Source organism: Gavialis gangeticus, unplaced genomic scaffold (assembly GCF_001723915.1).
Source record: "Gavialis gangeticus isolate Ggan-Ray unplaced genomic scaffold, GavGan_comp1, whole genome shotgun sequence".
Taxonomy (NCBI): domain Eukaryota; kingdom Metazoa; phylum Chordata; order Crocodylia; family Gavialidae; genus Gavialis; species Gavialis gangeticus.
In genome coordinates, this window is record NW_017729022.1 from 15,571,664 (window position 1) to 15,587,172 (window position 15,509).

At 39.0% G+C, this 15,509-nt stretch overlaps 1 protein-coding gene across 1 annotated transcript in view; it reads right to left on the reverse strand.

The window, feature by feature from the left end:
* Positions 1-4,378: 4,378 nt before the first annotated feature.
* Positions 4,379-15,509, reverse strand: part of SLC38A2 (solute carrier family 38 member 2) — a 33,490-nt gene continuing 22,359 nt past the window's right edge. Inside the window, exons 9-16 of the mRNA XM_019514621.1 lie at positions 13,211-13,269; positions 12,906-13,079; positions 11,688-11,767; positions 11,493-11,593; positions 10,404-10,528; positions 9,491-9,635; positions 9,266-9,363; positions 4,379-7,814 (exon numbers count right to left, since the gene is read on the reverse strand). Coding sequence (XP_019370166.1) covers positions 7,716-7,814; positions 9,266-9,363; positions 9,491-9,635; positions 10,404-10,528; positions 11,493-11,593; positions 11,688-11,767; positions 12,906-13,079; positions 13,211-13,269 — 881 coding nt within the window. The 3' untranslated portion in view covers positions 4,379-7,715. The remainder of the gene's footprint in view (positions 7,815-9,265; positions 9,364-9,490; positions 9,636-10,403; positions 10,529-11,492; positions 11,594-11,687; positions 11,768-12,905; positions 13,080-13,210; positions 13,270-15,509) is intronic.

Sequence of the window (15,509 nt, forward strand, 5' to 3'; positions counted from 1 at the left end):
CCTGGCCCCATCCCCCTGAGCCTCTGATTGCTGTCCCCCCACTGCAGCATCCCAGCAAGACAAAAAACCTGCAGACAAAAAATGCGGCACTTACTGGCCGTTGCAGCTGCCGTTGGGGGTCATTGGGGCCCTCTCCTGCACAGCGGGGCTGGGTGACAGCCCTAGCAGCCTCAGCCTGGGCCCTACTGCTCCCCCTGCCCCTTGCTGCACAGGGGAGGCTCTGCCACGAGGCCCCGGAGCCCCCGCAACCCCTGCTCCTGGGGTGAGGAGACTAGGCCAGGAGACTAGCAGACTGACAGACTGATCCTGGGGCAGAAGTAGTAAGTTGAGGAGGAAAGGGGAGACTGGTATGACAAAGAGCCAGGGTGTGATGAGAGACTGGGACTTGAGCAAGGTGTTGGCAAGGAAGACAGAGGCTGAAATTGTTTGAGGACCTGGATGAGGAAGAATTCTAAGGGAGGGAGACGGGGCCTGAAATCCAGTGGGACAAGGAATACCAACTGAGAGGCCAGAGTGGAAGAAAATGACAGATTGGATGAGGAGATGGGACAGGGGGATAAGGCTGATCAAGGAGACTGGGACTAGGATGAGAAGCCTGTGGAGTAAAGACAAAGTATGTGAGAAAAATGGGCTTGGATTGAGAAGCCTGGGATTGGACTGGGGCTGGGACAGGTTGAAGAGGAATAGAGCAGGAGGTATTACGCTTAGTGGGAATAAGCAGATGAGTATGTGCCCACTAAAGCACATTCCTTTCCAGATGTTGGAATGGAATTTAACATCCCCAAGTCTTATGTTTCCTCTGTTGTCAGTAAATACTTGTGAAACCTACACAGATGGGCAAGTGACCCATTCCTTATTAGTGACAGTCCTCCTAAAAGGTAACTCTCTACTGCTATTGATCACTTTCCTACATCAAGTGACAGAGTCCTTATATGGTAGATTTGACTTTGATGATGGATCACACCCATACTAATATGATGCCACATGATGAAATTGCTGTTCTTCAACTTTTTTTACTCTCTAGGGGATTACTAGTACACACAAAATACATTAAAAGTACATTATTAAGGTTACAAAGTCAAGCATTCAGAAAGTGTAAAATGACAATTAAGGTTGCCTGTGCAACCCCTGTAGACACTGGAAGGAACAGTGAATGGAAGCAAATTTCAGGAACAGAAAGGAGGGACTCATGAACAAAGAAAGGGAATGCTGCCCTGGAGAAATGGATTAAACACTGAGACATAGTTCCTATGTTGTGTCAAGAAAAGCATGCCAACCAAACTTACATTTGGTCAGTAATTCCTCATTTCCTGGGTGCCTACCTTGATGTGCTATAATCTGATTTGTACTGAGAAAAATCCAAACCAAAACATTTTATATTAGTGGGTACTTCTAAGGTCAAAGAATAGGGGGACCTCGGTTCCTTATCTATATAGTGGGAGTAATACCATCCTGCCATCTCACAGTGGTCTTATGAAAATTATTTTTTAAGCACTTAGATACTCTGGTGCTGATCACCATAGAAAAGGAAGAGGGAACTAATAACTGGGTCTTCAGGACATGTTTTGAATAATGTGCCATAAATAATGCATAGGGAAACTGCACAAGATTAAACAAAATACAGGCAGTCCTCACACTTATGGCGGGTTATGTTCCTGGAAAGGGCACTATAAGTAGAAATGATGTAAGTCATATCTGATTTTCCCATAGAAACGATGTTATAATAGGGGGTTCAGTCTTGACCAAGGGCCTGATGCCCAACTTTTTATAGAAATGACCATAAACACCATATTTAAATCAACTATTTAATTAACTATAAATGATATACACTGTACAATACAAAGCTTTCTAAAATGCAATGCAGTAACTAATCACATAACATTTTATTTAATCAGAAGGCCATGGGCCGGACACAGTTGATTGATAGAACTGGAAGGGAGGCACTGGGGCAGCATGGAACACTTACCGAAGGCAAGCTCCTCAATCCTCATGCAGGGCAGGAAGTGGCGAGGCGAGGCGAGGCAAGGGCAGGGCTGGAGGCTGGCATGGGCTCCACCGGCTCCAGGAAACTGCTCCACTTCCCAGGCCTGATGCCACACGCCTCCTCACTCTCTGGGGTGATGGAGTTCCTGGGAGCTGGCAGAGTTCGTGCCAACCCCCAGAACCCTGTCCCTGCCTTGCTATGCCTCTGGGCGCAGAGGCACGTAGCCTTGGGGGTTGGGAGCAGTTCCCTGGCGCTGGCCCCAGCCCCTGTCCCCATCTTGCCTCCAGGAGACCATGGCCTTGGGGAGGAGCTGCTGCCTGAGCTTACTTCCATTAAGTGTCCTGTGCCGGCCCCGGTGCCTCCACCACGTTCTGTGCCCAAGTCATTGCCTGCTGTAAGTGTGAGGATCTGGCACCATAAATAATGACAGGGGTGTAAATGGCAGAGTGCCACAAGTATGAATCGCCGCAAGTTGAGGACTGCCTGTACTGAATAGCTGTTGATGACCATATTTGCTTGTATGCCCTATATCCCCAAATAATATGTACTTTGTTTAGGGAAGACAGAATGAAAAAGTTTTTTCCAGTCATAGCTGAATTCTGGCCGCAAGGAGCAGGGGCAGAGTTCACTCATCAGCCTTACTCACCCTCCCATTTCTGCTCAGCTAAAAGCAAGAGTTTAACTAAATTGGCAGCAGTTTTAAGCTGAGCCATTAAATTTAGCAGCATCTGAGACAAGGGCTATGTACATGTATTCAAATAATGTAAGATAATTCTCCCTGGTTTGTTCTCTTGGTAAAAACACTTACCCACCACAGCACGTACAGACATTCACCTTCCCATGAGAAACTCCTGGAAGTGATTTAACCCTGGTTTTTCCCAGGTTATTTTTCTCAAGTGGCCATTTTTACTCTGAGAGAAAAAACCTGAACATCCATATATTTAGGATTTCTCTTGGGAGAGCAGTAACTCTCCCAGGAAAAACTGAATATCTGTACAAAGCCAAGGGTAAATAGCTTGGCTGAGCTGCAGACTCTCCCTTCCTGCATGCGGCCCTCTCCTGGAAGACCTTCCAGTGCCCCATGCCTCTATTCCCGTATAACTACCAGCTTCTTCAATTCAAACAGGGGTGTCAAACATATGGCTCACGGGCTGTGTCCAGCCTGCCTAGATACTTGTGGGCCATGAAAGTTCAAGGTAGGGCCTGCTGCAGAATTTGGGGCCCTAGTAGAAATACCTATATGTAGTAGGGGACTGAGTGAAGGCTATGCAATGCAGCCCTGCAGCTGCTTGCATTCCCCTCCTATGGCAAGCTTCCACTTGGCCTGCTGCTTGGTACACTGCTATGGCAGTTGCTGCTGCCATTGCTGCAGTAACTATAGTTGCTGCCCTGTGACCCAGAACAAATTCAGTTTACAAGAAGTGCCTGCAGTCCAGATCTGGCGCTGGACCCAAGGTAAAATTAACACCTTGCTTAAAACTGTCACATACTTATGCACAAAATTGAGGTGTATACATAGTGCATGTGAAGAGCATGCATTAATGCAGGGGTTGTCAACCAGGGGTACCCATACCCCTGGGGGTACCCAAGACAACCCTAGGGGATACATGGGGGCGGGCAGGGACAGAGTACTGCCATGCAGCATCCTGTGCTGCTGTTGCCTGCCCAGCTGGACATGGGGGAAGCTCGCACGGAGTAGCTGCTGCCACTCTGCATCTGGCCACTTTCCCCTTCCACCTCCTGCTTGGCATCCAGCTGCGTGCCACCTCCCTTGCTCAGTGGCCAGGGGTATACTGCTCCACATCTGGCTGTTGGCGGGGGGGGGGGGACTATGATGCAAAAAGGTTGAAAACCCATGTTAATGGATTGAAGCCAGCTTCCAGTCTGCCATGTTTGTTTGACTGAACCCAGTTTCTAAAATATGTAAAAACTTGTATCGAGGGCTTTGCCCAAGCACAAGATTCTGCTTAATTAGGTCCAATTGCAAGACTAAAACTAAATTGCAAGTTCTTTAATAGCAGTCTGGGATATCAGCACTTGATACACTAAGTACTTCAACCAGAACAATTGTGGCATCAGACATATGGTACGATTCTTGCAGCACTCCCTCATTTGGCTTTAACGTCCAATTTAGAGCTGGCTATTTTGGAGAGTCAATATATAGTTATATATTACTATGTATTAAGCACTATAAACTGTTAATTCATTCTTAAACACATTAAACATTTTAGATAGTATAAACACGTCTGCAGGGGGAAAAAAAAAAAAAAAAAAAAAAAAAAATCACACAATGCCAAAAAATGAAGAGCCCCTTAATTAAAGCCCCTACTTTTCTGTAATTTACTATGAATTAAAGCAGCACCTTCTTTCCAGAAAGGACACATACACAACTCCTAAGGATTATCTATTTATTTTAGTTCAGTTAAAACAAACATACAATGTTTCATTGAAACTGTGTAGCACTCTGCCAACAATTGTAGTTGCATTGTTGTTTTCTAACAATACAGTGGATATATACAATATATACAAACATGTACCGTAGGATACCTGCATATGAAGTAGCTAATGCATTTGGGAAATTGTTTTATCTGAGAAGAATCAGAATTATGCATTTTTATGGACCAAAATGACTCCTGTGTTTATTGCAACATATACACTCATAATAAATAAAATCTTTGATGCTAGCATACTCTTACACACCTTGTATAATACAATTTTCCATTTTTAAAGCATGTATCTTCTGTAAAAAAAAAACCACCAAAAAAACCAACTAACTTTCCTTTGACAGTTCTTACACAGATGTAAAATGGGAGTAGTTCATTGAAGCAAATGTGATGATCAGTGATGACAGAGGAATATATACATAAACCCAGAGTCCCAAACCTATTATATACAGTATGCTTACAGTATATACACACACACACACACACACAATTTATTTACATAGACTATCATAAATATTGAAAAATAGGTTTAGCTTTAACAGATTAATGCTCTATAAATAACATGTTACAGTTATGACTGAAATATCATGGAAGACAGCAATGAAAAATGAGGTGATGAAACAGTGGTTTAATACTGAAGCTGCTCATTTTAGGTTGTTTGTTGTTAATGAACCTTTAAGCACACAGATTTACAAAACCAAAAAACAAACAAACAAACAAACAAACCATATATCAGAAAAAAATCTAGCCAAGTGGTACTCAACTGTAATAGCTGGAGAACTATTTAGTCACTGAATAGTTTCAGAGCAATGTATAATGTAATGTCAGACACTAGCTGCATTAGGACTCAAAGTATTGATACAACATGTTAAGATGCTATCATGAAAACATCTACATCTCGTCTCCCCTCTGGCTGCTACGGGGAACTGAGAGATCTCTCTCTTTTACCCTCTTGCTCTTTTATTATTATTTTTTATCAAAGGGAGTGAAAAATGTCAATTTTTCACTCCCTTTGATGTTGGATATGTAATCTCTTCATTCCCTGCACCCTACAAGTTACATGGAGGGAGGGCATTTTAAGTCTTCCTCCATATTTCCATGTTTATGGGGAGGAGGAGGAGGAAGAAAAGCATTCTTAGCACCAAGACATTTGCTCAGCACTCTTGCACAGGCATATCAGGCAGCATGGATAATTGATGAGAGTCTGATGTCCACTCTGACAGTAGGAGAAGCATTGATCAGGTCTGACATTGCAGGCTGAGAACCACTGGACTAATCATACAAGCAAGATAAGAGAAATGAAGCTTATTATACTTGTATGCTATGGATGTGGTCATTAGTTGTTGTAGTCATGTACAAGTATAAATAGACTACAACATCTGCAATTTTTCCATAAAAGGCTGGACAAAGATGAACATAATCTGTCAAACAGTGATTATTACCTGGAATTAATCCTGGTTAATTTTATGAGACTAGATCTTCAGTGCTGCTAATTCAACTGATTATATGCCATTATTTGTTCCCTCTGTCAACTCTAAACGGAATTTTGTTGATCATATTTTAAAAACATCATGCCAGATAAAAATAGCTAAACAGTCTCATGACTATTTCTTTAATAAGCTCTGTCTGGGTTTTCAAATCCATCACAGTGGTGCTTGAAAACCTGTTGGTAAGTCAAGCGTGCTTTAAATGCAAGTACCATTTCTCTTCAATCTGGGATAAGACAGAAAGCAAACATGCAAGAGAAACAAAACAGCTAATCGCAACCATACAGCACCTATTTCCTTAGCTACCTGATTAGGTTCCAAAAATGTATCTATTTCTGAAGCAAAGTGTATGAGATGATAACCCAGTCCATGAGGAAATTTAATACTACTGGACAGCATGTTGCATGAGATATCCCAGTGGCCTATGTGAAGAGAATTTGTACTGAGCACCAAGTACTGGTGCAGTTTGCAGATTAGACTTTTAGTATGGACAAAAACAGGAACAAAAATTATCAAGTAATTAAAAATCCAATACTGGATGAATAATTTGAGAAATACTGTACAGTTTGTAAATACTGTACAATTAGTAAACTATAGCAGGACCTCTTTATAATAGTGTACATTTGGTGGTCAAAGGTTGACCAAAAACAAAAACAGCCCACAAAACCCAAAGCACAGCCATAATTGACAATACCATTATTAAGCAGTACCCCCCATTAAACTCAATGAAGAGTTCTGTCTATCAATGACATGATATGACCCAGTATGATTTAGTAAACAGCTATAGCTGAAAAGAAAACAAAACAAAAAACAAGCAAACCCTGTTTTACCCAATTGCACTATTGAGTACCTCAAGAAGGGAAATAAAGATCTTTACCAAAAAAAATTTCTCTATATTCATTTTAGAAAAAGAAAAAGTTTCTAGCGCCATCCATTTCCAAAAGCCTAATTTAAAAAAATAAAAGCCTGAAAATTTGAGATACATTACCATTTTTTGAAAATATAAATAGTATATTTAAATTTGGTATGCTGACTTAGGACATCAAGAATGACTTGTTTAATTAACTGTTTTAATAACTGAATTTCACTGACAAAGCTGTTTCTAGTCAATGATAGTGGACTGACAAAAAAGGTGGGACACTCATTAATTTAACAAGTTATTTCTAATGGCCAAAATAAGCAAAAAAACCAAATCAAAACAAAATAAAAACTAAATTATGCCCCTATAGAAAGGCAAGTTGTATTAAATTTAGAATGCAGATTAAATAGCTTTATATGGTTTTGTAAATTTTTGGGATAAAGTTTTATTTTTTTAAAAAAATGTTTTCTTAAAGTCAAAATAGTGCTTTGAGGTCCATAAGAATTTTTGGTACAAAAAAATAATAGTGTTTTCTCTCTCTCTCTCATTGGTTATTTAAAACACTTTGCTGTAAATTAACAGTTATTTCTCACATCAAATAGTTCCATTAGGCACATTCAAGTAAAATAAAATATCCAAGTAACAATGACAAAAGCCAAACATGGCTTGATAGAAGTCTACAGAGAGTTCTGTCCATTCTCTGGAATGGAATAATATTGTCACTTCCCTCAGCCAGAGACTCATGTGGTTTGGTGTTAAATTTTCCATCATGCAGAATAGTTTCTTTAAAAGAGTTCACTTATTCTACAGTCAGAAGAACCAGCATCGAAGAATCTGCATTTTAAAGGAAGCAAACTTGCAAACATAGGTGATTTTCATTCTCAGATATTTGAGTGAACACTGGCATCTGAAGTGGAGTATTTGATATTAAATCAAGCCAGTTAATGTCCATCAGATCCAAAATTGTGGGTCCAATCTAGAATAATCAAGGTCATACATCCAGTCATCACAAGTATGCCAGCAAGCAGGAACAGTATAGCCTGTAAAGAGAAAATACAAAAATGTATTTCAGCTTTTTCTCTTTAATTTCCATGGAGCATTAGTTATATGTTATAAACTGGTAAATAAATACTTGCCCCAAGGAGCTTAAGATTTAAAATATTTAAGGAATGTTACACTATGTAGTGAGATAAACTAATTATTTTCATATGATTTGGTCCTGTTTTAAAGCCAATCACACTCTCAGTTGATATCTAGTACTCATATGAATGGAACTGTGCAAACCAGCCTGATTCTGGGCCAGAACATCTAAGATCACAGGCAACAAGAATCAAGTGTAGAAGCCCATATTATCAAGTAGAGGTCAGCTCGTGCTTCACTCAATTTTTGTACCAGTTTTGAAGAAGCTTTTGAGGGTAGACATTGAGGCTATAGTGTAAACACTGAACAGATGTTCTCTGGTGAACACAATTAACTAAATACTGTTTGCAATGAGATGTTTGTGTATTTACGTTGTTCCTGCCAAGATAGAGAAAATGTGCTCCATTGCTACTAATGGGTGCTGGCAGACATGAAAAAAAACCCCAACTAACCAGCGCTTTACCAGAAAAGGAAGAGCATTATTTTGACTCAGTTCCATAGCACCTGTATAGATCAGGTGCGTCAGCAGGGCTTTTTGATGCTTCTATCTAAATCTGATTCAATCAGCTATTTAGCTGAAGCACCCAATCTATAGATGTTGGGCAAGCTGGGTCCAATTAACACAATGTCTCTTTTGGGCATGTGTTGTGCTCTGTGTGGTGGCACACCAAGTTTAAAGCAAAGCACTTTTTTTTTTTTTTTTTTTTTTTTTACATCTGTAAGCAGCCAGTGTGGCTGGTCAGTAATGGTGCAACTAAAATAGCTTAAATTTGGTATAGCTCTTGTTCCAAGTTAGTGGATATATTAGTATAATATGTTACCTAAACTGCAATATCTATACAATATGATAGGTAACATATTATACTAATATACAACAGATAGATAGGTAACATACTAGATAGAGGCAAAACACATGGCATTAACTGCCTCTCAGCCATTCAGTAGCAAGGGGAGAGAGAAGCAGGGTGGGAAGCACAGCAAAAAGCAAGACTAAAAGGAGCCACTGTGCCATGAACTTCTGCTTAGATTTACACAGGTCTCTAACAATTCGTTCTCATCAGCACGGTGACCAAAAATGGAGCACGATCACTCTAAGCAAAAGGAAAAAAAAAAAGTGGAGAGAGTCACCAGGATGCTCTGCATAGACTTCCATGGTGGTTCTCTTTTCAATTACAACCGCCTATGAGGCTACAGTTTGTTAATAAAAAATAGTGGAAACAGCTCTTGACTGCCAATTAAAAACAAAAAGTTACCAAAATTCTGAAATCTTTAGATTATATAGAAACAAACTAAAACCCTTGCTCTTAGAGAATGACTAAACATTAACATGAATGTACTTTTTGATACATACCCCAATCTTCTGGACTGATTTAATTGGTTCTTTCTTGACAAGTTTAATATAGAATGCAGAAGGAAGTATAAAGATCAGCATGGCAGCAGCTGAGGCACCTGTAGTTTAAAATATTCAAAGTTTATAGAAATAAGTGAATCTTGTTTCCTTAAGTCATTTAAATAATTTTTTCGATTATTTTGAAAGGGGGAGGGAGAAACTCAGAAGCAATATAAGTATTCTTACCAATGAATCCAAATATATCTCTAATTGTTGGGACAAAGATGACAAGGACATTGGTAAACACCAAAAGAGAGACAGTAATCAAACAGTGGCGCACCCAACTGAACTCTTTGCTGGCACATAGCAACTGGGTGATTGAACTGCGGATCTATAATAATAAAAATTTAAAAAATTGTCACAAAAAAGTCCTTAAAATGAAGTTTTCAGCTTAACTGTTTGACAATAATTATCAAATGTTGCCCAACCACCTGAATATTACTAGAACTAAAAGATATTAAGAGAATAATACTGTTTTCCCCACTTTTCTTTATCCATTTGATAGCTCTTTATGCATATTTAATTTAAGGTTTGTATATTACTTATTTAGGTTTCAACACAGCAACACATGGAAGAAAAATACTATATGAACAAACAAAATATAATGATGGGGACTATGAGCAGATAAAGTACCCACTTCTTATATAATTTTTGAAGTCAATGGTGTAAATTCTGAATAAAATAGTTAATGTATACCAACCAATAAAAAAATAAATACATTTGCAAACACTTTCAAATGGGTAGTTCTCCCACCTCAGTTTCACAATTAATCAGTCTATGTAACACTGAAAAATTATATAGGAAAATGAGGGATTACTGTAACTGATGCCTACTATCCATGGGTCTTATTCTTTTTCAGTTAAATGTATACAAAATTATAAATATAAAAACTTGTTACATAGAATAGAATAAGTCACTTTTAAAAGTTAAAGAAAACAAAAACAACTAAGGAATAAGTGAGAAAAAAATGGCAGTTGCTTTTCTTTTTAAAACAATTATTATGTACCTGTAGCAGGAGGAGAGCGAAAGGATAGCCAATTATTAACTTAAATAAAAGTACAAAATGCATTCTTATTGTAGTAAAAAAAAAATTACTTACTGGGAAGATAACTACAGGAACAGTGAGAGTCACAGCTAAAAGCACAGCTAGACGCACAATAAGAAGAACAACATCTGTACCTAGGACTTCAGAGTAAGTATGAAGCAATTCTGGCTCTACATTTTCTGTAGAGAAAAAAATAGCATTTTAAATAAACTGTAATGAATACACTCCAGGAAAAAAGACTCACTGCATACAACAGGGATAGAATTCCTTAGAAATGAAGCAAAACAATTCCCTTCCCTCATCAATCTAATCTGAATTCAAGCTTCAAATGGTGTTGCATCAGCTTATTTCTGTGTGGGGTTGTGAAATAAGCAGCAACAGAAGAACAAGACCTTCCTTCCCCCACCATTTTACTCACAGGAGTACTCTCCAATTAGGCCAAATGGTGTTTAGTTACCTCCTGACCTTCACTGATTTTGCATAGTTTAAAACAAATTAAGTCCCCAGTTATCAGAATCAGACAATGTTAAGAAAACTCTTAAAGCCACATTTTGTTTGTATTTATTAATTTCTGGGAGTCTACACTGATATGGTGACATATGTAAATAAGGGCTGAATTAAGGATAAAAAAAAGAGTACAGGGAAATTAGTAGAAAAAAAAAAAAAGAAGGTAAAATAGTGAGAGAGACCAGGAAGATTTGTGAACAAAATTAGTGGCTAGCGAGACATCAGAAAGCTCATTCTCTTACTGAGACCATATTTCTGCTTGGAATCATAAGTTCCCTTTTATAAAATGTATCTTTTATATAAAACTCAAAGCCTTTTACATACACATATGAATAATCAACAGGTCTCAGCCACTAAAAGTTTTTCTGCATTTTTTTTTTTATATGGATAAAACTTAGGCACAAAAAATAAAGGATTTGTCCAAGATAAAGCATGTGTTGAACAGAATTAAATTCTTGAATTCCAGGCTTGTGCTTTAGCCAAAATCTACGAGTTTATTTTTATTATGCACATACATATAACATGTTCAGTAAATAACAAATTTGCTTAATTAAAAAATTTAAAAAACCCACATTTGTTTCTTATTTCTAGAGACATGTTTCTTTTAAAAATAAAATAGGGGAGATAAATGCTCACCATAAAATGTCAGGTATCCAAAAAGAGCAGCCAATAAATACATGAGAAACATGGCAAAGAAGGAAACATTGGATACTTTCATCATTCTTCTTCGGCTTCGGCTAGTAAAAGCAGCAAAATCAAATATTAATACCAGTGAAAACAGTTAAAAAAAGTTACGTACAGTAAATTTCTGTAACCATATGCAACATTTACCCTTTCAGTTCTTCATAAATAGGAAGAATGGCAGGATGGCAGACAAACGAAAATGTCAAGATTGGTATAGCATAGACAGTCTGAAAAACAAATATACTTCATGAACATCTTGGTAGAGATGACAAATTTATCTTCACAATATTTATTAGTAAGTTCCTACTTTGTATGTTTGCTCTGTTTATCACAAAGTTTGTTTCACCTCAATGTACTGATTAAAACCCCCATATACTTTAAGACTCTCTTTCATTAACATTATTAAAACCAAATCTCAGTTTTCACTTTGTTCTTTACGACTCCAATTCTGAGAGGTCTGGACCATCCTCAAATCTCACTGAAATAGGCACTGTATTCTTCATCTTTCAAGAAGTGCTAAACACCATTTAGGATTAAACATTTAGTGTGTGATCTTGAATACTTTTATTTACAAGAGAATTCTCTCAAATGGGTAGTTCTAGTGAAGTTGTGGGAAAATTCATACTACAGTAAAAGCTTTGTTATCTGTCACCCATGGGGAATGGAGGGATGCCGGGTAACAAAATATGCCTGTTAATTGAGGCCTGAACAGGCATCTTCGCCTGTTCAGGCTGCCGCTTCTCCCGCCATGTCCAGGATGTCACTGCCCCTCCTGCAGGTGCAGAGGGACAGGCAGGCAGGCCCCGTGCAGGCTGCTTTGGCCCGGACCGTGGGGGCTCAGCAAAACCAGAAGTGCTATGGTGGGCACTTCTAGTTTCGCTTTACCTTACAAGCTGGCATGCCAGTTAATAGAATGTGCCAGCTTGTAAGGTGCTGGTTAAACAGAGCTTTTACTGTATTACAGATTTTGAAGTCAGCGGGAGATTTCCATCAGCGGAGTTCTGTAAGCCTCCCTAGCAAGTGGTATAAGACCAACTTGCTGGGGAGGTTCACAAAAAAACTGCAACTTAATCTTGTAAATTTAATCTATAAATGCTTTCCTGAACAGAGACAGGATTGCTTATAGGCCTAATCATGTTGAGTGCTTTCCTAATTTGGGGCCTTAACAATGAGTGATACTACTATCTCTCAATAAAGGCTGGACCCCTCCAGCTCTCTTTGAACTCAACAGGAAATTTGGAAGAAGTTCAGTACCCTGCAGAACAGGGCATATGTCCCCTCAGAACTGGGGGTGGAGGTAGAAACTACCCCATCTCTATTTAAACGTGTATGCGTTTAAGAAGAGTGAAATTAATTTGTAGTTACCTGCGAGTTGAAGATGAAGTATTTTGGTGTACACATGTCATCACTAGTGAAGTTCTGAACAACTGCAGTTGCAACAGTTGCAGCAATTGCTGAATGTGTCACTGTGCCATTCAGTGTTGTGTTTACCAGGTCATGGTCCATAGGACAAGAGATCTGAAACTTTTTCCAAATTACCTAAAAGGAAGACCATATTACATTGTGTTACATTAATTGATACAATACAATAAAGCTTTCCAGACACCATATGTAATCCTGTTTGGAAGTATAGTATAAGTGTTGCACAACTATAGAGAAATTATACTTACAACAATAAGAAAGAAGACCATACACAGTAAGGAAAAGCCACTTGTATATCCTAAATATCCTGTATTCAAGAAAAAGAAAACAACATCTTAACTTTGGTATAAGTATGCATGTTTTTGCAAATGCAATGCATTTCAACCCTTGGCCTGCAGACCCATGTAATCTGGCCTACGGGTCTCCCCATGCATTGGGAAATTCAATGGTGGGGGAGTGGTAGTGGCAATTAACACTACCAATGCTCCCCTGCTGCCAAATATGCAAGACCCATTGGTTGGATGGGCCCCATTTCCCTGTGGCTTGATCAAGTTGGGGCCCAATGCAATCACATGAAAAAACAGCCAGGTAGGGCCTGATGTAGCTATACTGGGTCCATGGATCGGATCTGGCCCACAGACCAGATCAGGCCTGTAGATGAACCTGGCACTCCCTATCTTGTTCTCAGGCTGAAAAAGGTCAGGCACCACTGGTCTAAGAACATTATTAAAACAAAGTTCTCACAAGCTTGTTTTTAAACTGAGAAAAAAATGGCAGTCCAAAAGAGTTAGATGTAGTAGGGACATAATTCATATTCTCCATTTTCTCAATCCACCTACCAAAATTTTACATTCAAAACAGTGGTCTCTTTCCACTGTTTAAAGATTTTATAATCAAATGCCGTGAGGGCTCACAATTTTTATAAAAGTCAAAACTTAACTAACATATTAGAAATAATTATGGGACTATACTTAAGGAAATAAAGTGCAATTTGTGATGCTTTAGCCTTTCTTTCTTAATATTTGGTTCATGTGCTTACCAACACACAAAGCTGTGTAGTTTACTGTGAGTGAGCATCTCAGTCATAAGCAAAGTTCTAATTTATTTTTATTCATCTAAATATCATGAAAGTCAAACCAACCCACAACCTGCCCTTTACTGAACCATACACACCCACATACTCATCACTGAAATGCAGGCACTTGTGAAAGGCTGTAGATAGACAGCAATACTGTTTAAGACACAGCATGAAAAAGACCATTTCCAATTTAAACTGCTGGCAGAATTTAGCTAACTAAGTGGAATTTGCCCACAACACTAGGGCTCCCATCCACATCTTGCTGGAGTGCCATGTGATTACTGATGGTAACAGAAGGAAACAGAATTCTGCCCCATGTGCCCAAACGGTAGTTACTCAGCCATGTAATGGACATTTTTTGCAGCACAGCAGTTTGTGATCCTACTCCATATAGTGTGAGAATGCAAGCATCCACATGGCCATGTAGGCATGTGGCTGTGCATGCAAAACAATTAAGTGAACAAACTGTGACCCACCTGGGTTTTTCCCTTGCTTAGCAAGGCCTCTCTACCCACCACGCTGTTCAGTCAAAACATGGAAAGAAGGAACTGCCTCCTTTAGCATCTAACACCTGCTAGTCATGGGTTTTTTGCCAGGTGGAATTTCATGACTTCCGCTTGTCCAGGGCATGTGCAGATAGAACTAGATACCTGTCCAGTCAGAGTATAGCCTACAGCCGCAGGCATCCACATTGCATGTGGAGTAGGACTGCCAACTATGCATGTGCCATAAATGGCAGTTATGTGGCTGGGTAACTGACATTTGGGCATGTAAAGTGAAATAGGACTCTGTCCAAGGAGTTTAATTTAATGCACATTATCCTGCTTCCATTGAAGTCAATGAGAATTTTCCTACTGACTTCAGCTGAAACAAGACTAAGTCTTATAATGTATCTGAAAGATGAGGACTCCAGTTAGCTGCAGTTCCCCATTCCACTGCAATGGAATACTGAGTCAGTACAGGTTCAACAACATGACACCAGCTATTTATTCAGTACTAATAGGAAGCGTGCTACCAACCTAATCTTGAGCAGCACTACATTCACATTTTCCTCCGTTGCCCTAACAAGTACAATGAGTATGCCACCTCACGTAAAACTGAGAGACCTGACAAGATCACAGTTAAAGGTGGCAGAACTGAAAATCCTGCCTCAAATCCCCATTCACTGTACTTTATATTCCACGTGCACTTAATTCTGTAGCCTGAAACTACTTCCTAGTTATTGCTCTTAAGGACTACTCTTCTTAAGAGCAATAAGAAGTGTTCATAGCCCTTAAGGACTATGAACACAAACTGCATACTTTTCTAAACTTCCATGAGTTGAGGAATCAGGACTATGGACTATCATAGCAATACCCTGGACTCTCACATGGAAGGTCTAAATAGCCAGCCAACCATACTTTTCCAAAAGTTAACTACGTGAATTGTTCTAAAAGTGAATTATTCTCTTACCTAGATTTTTTAGCAGT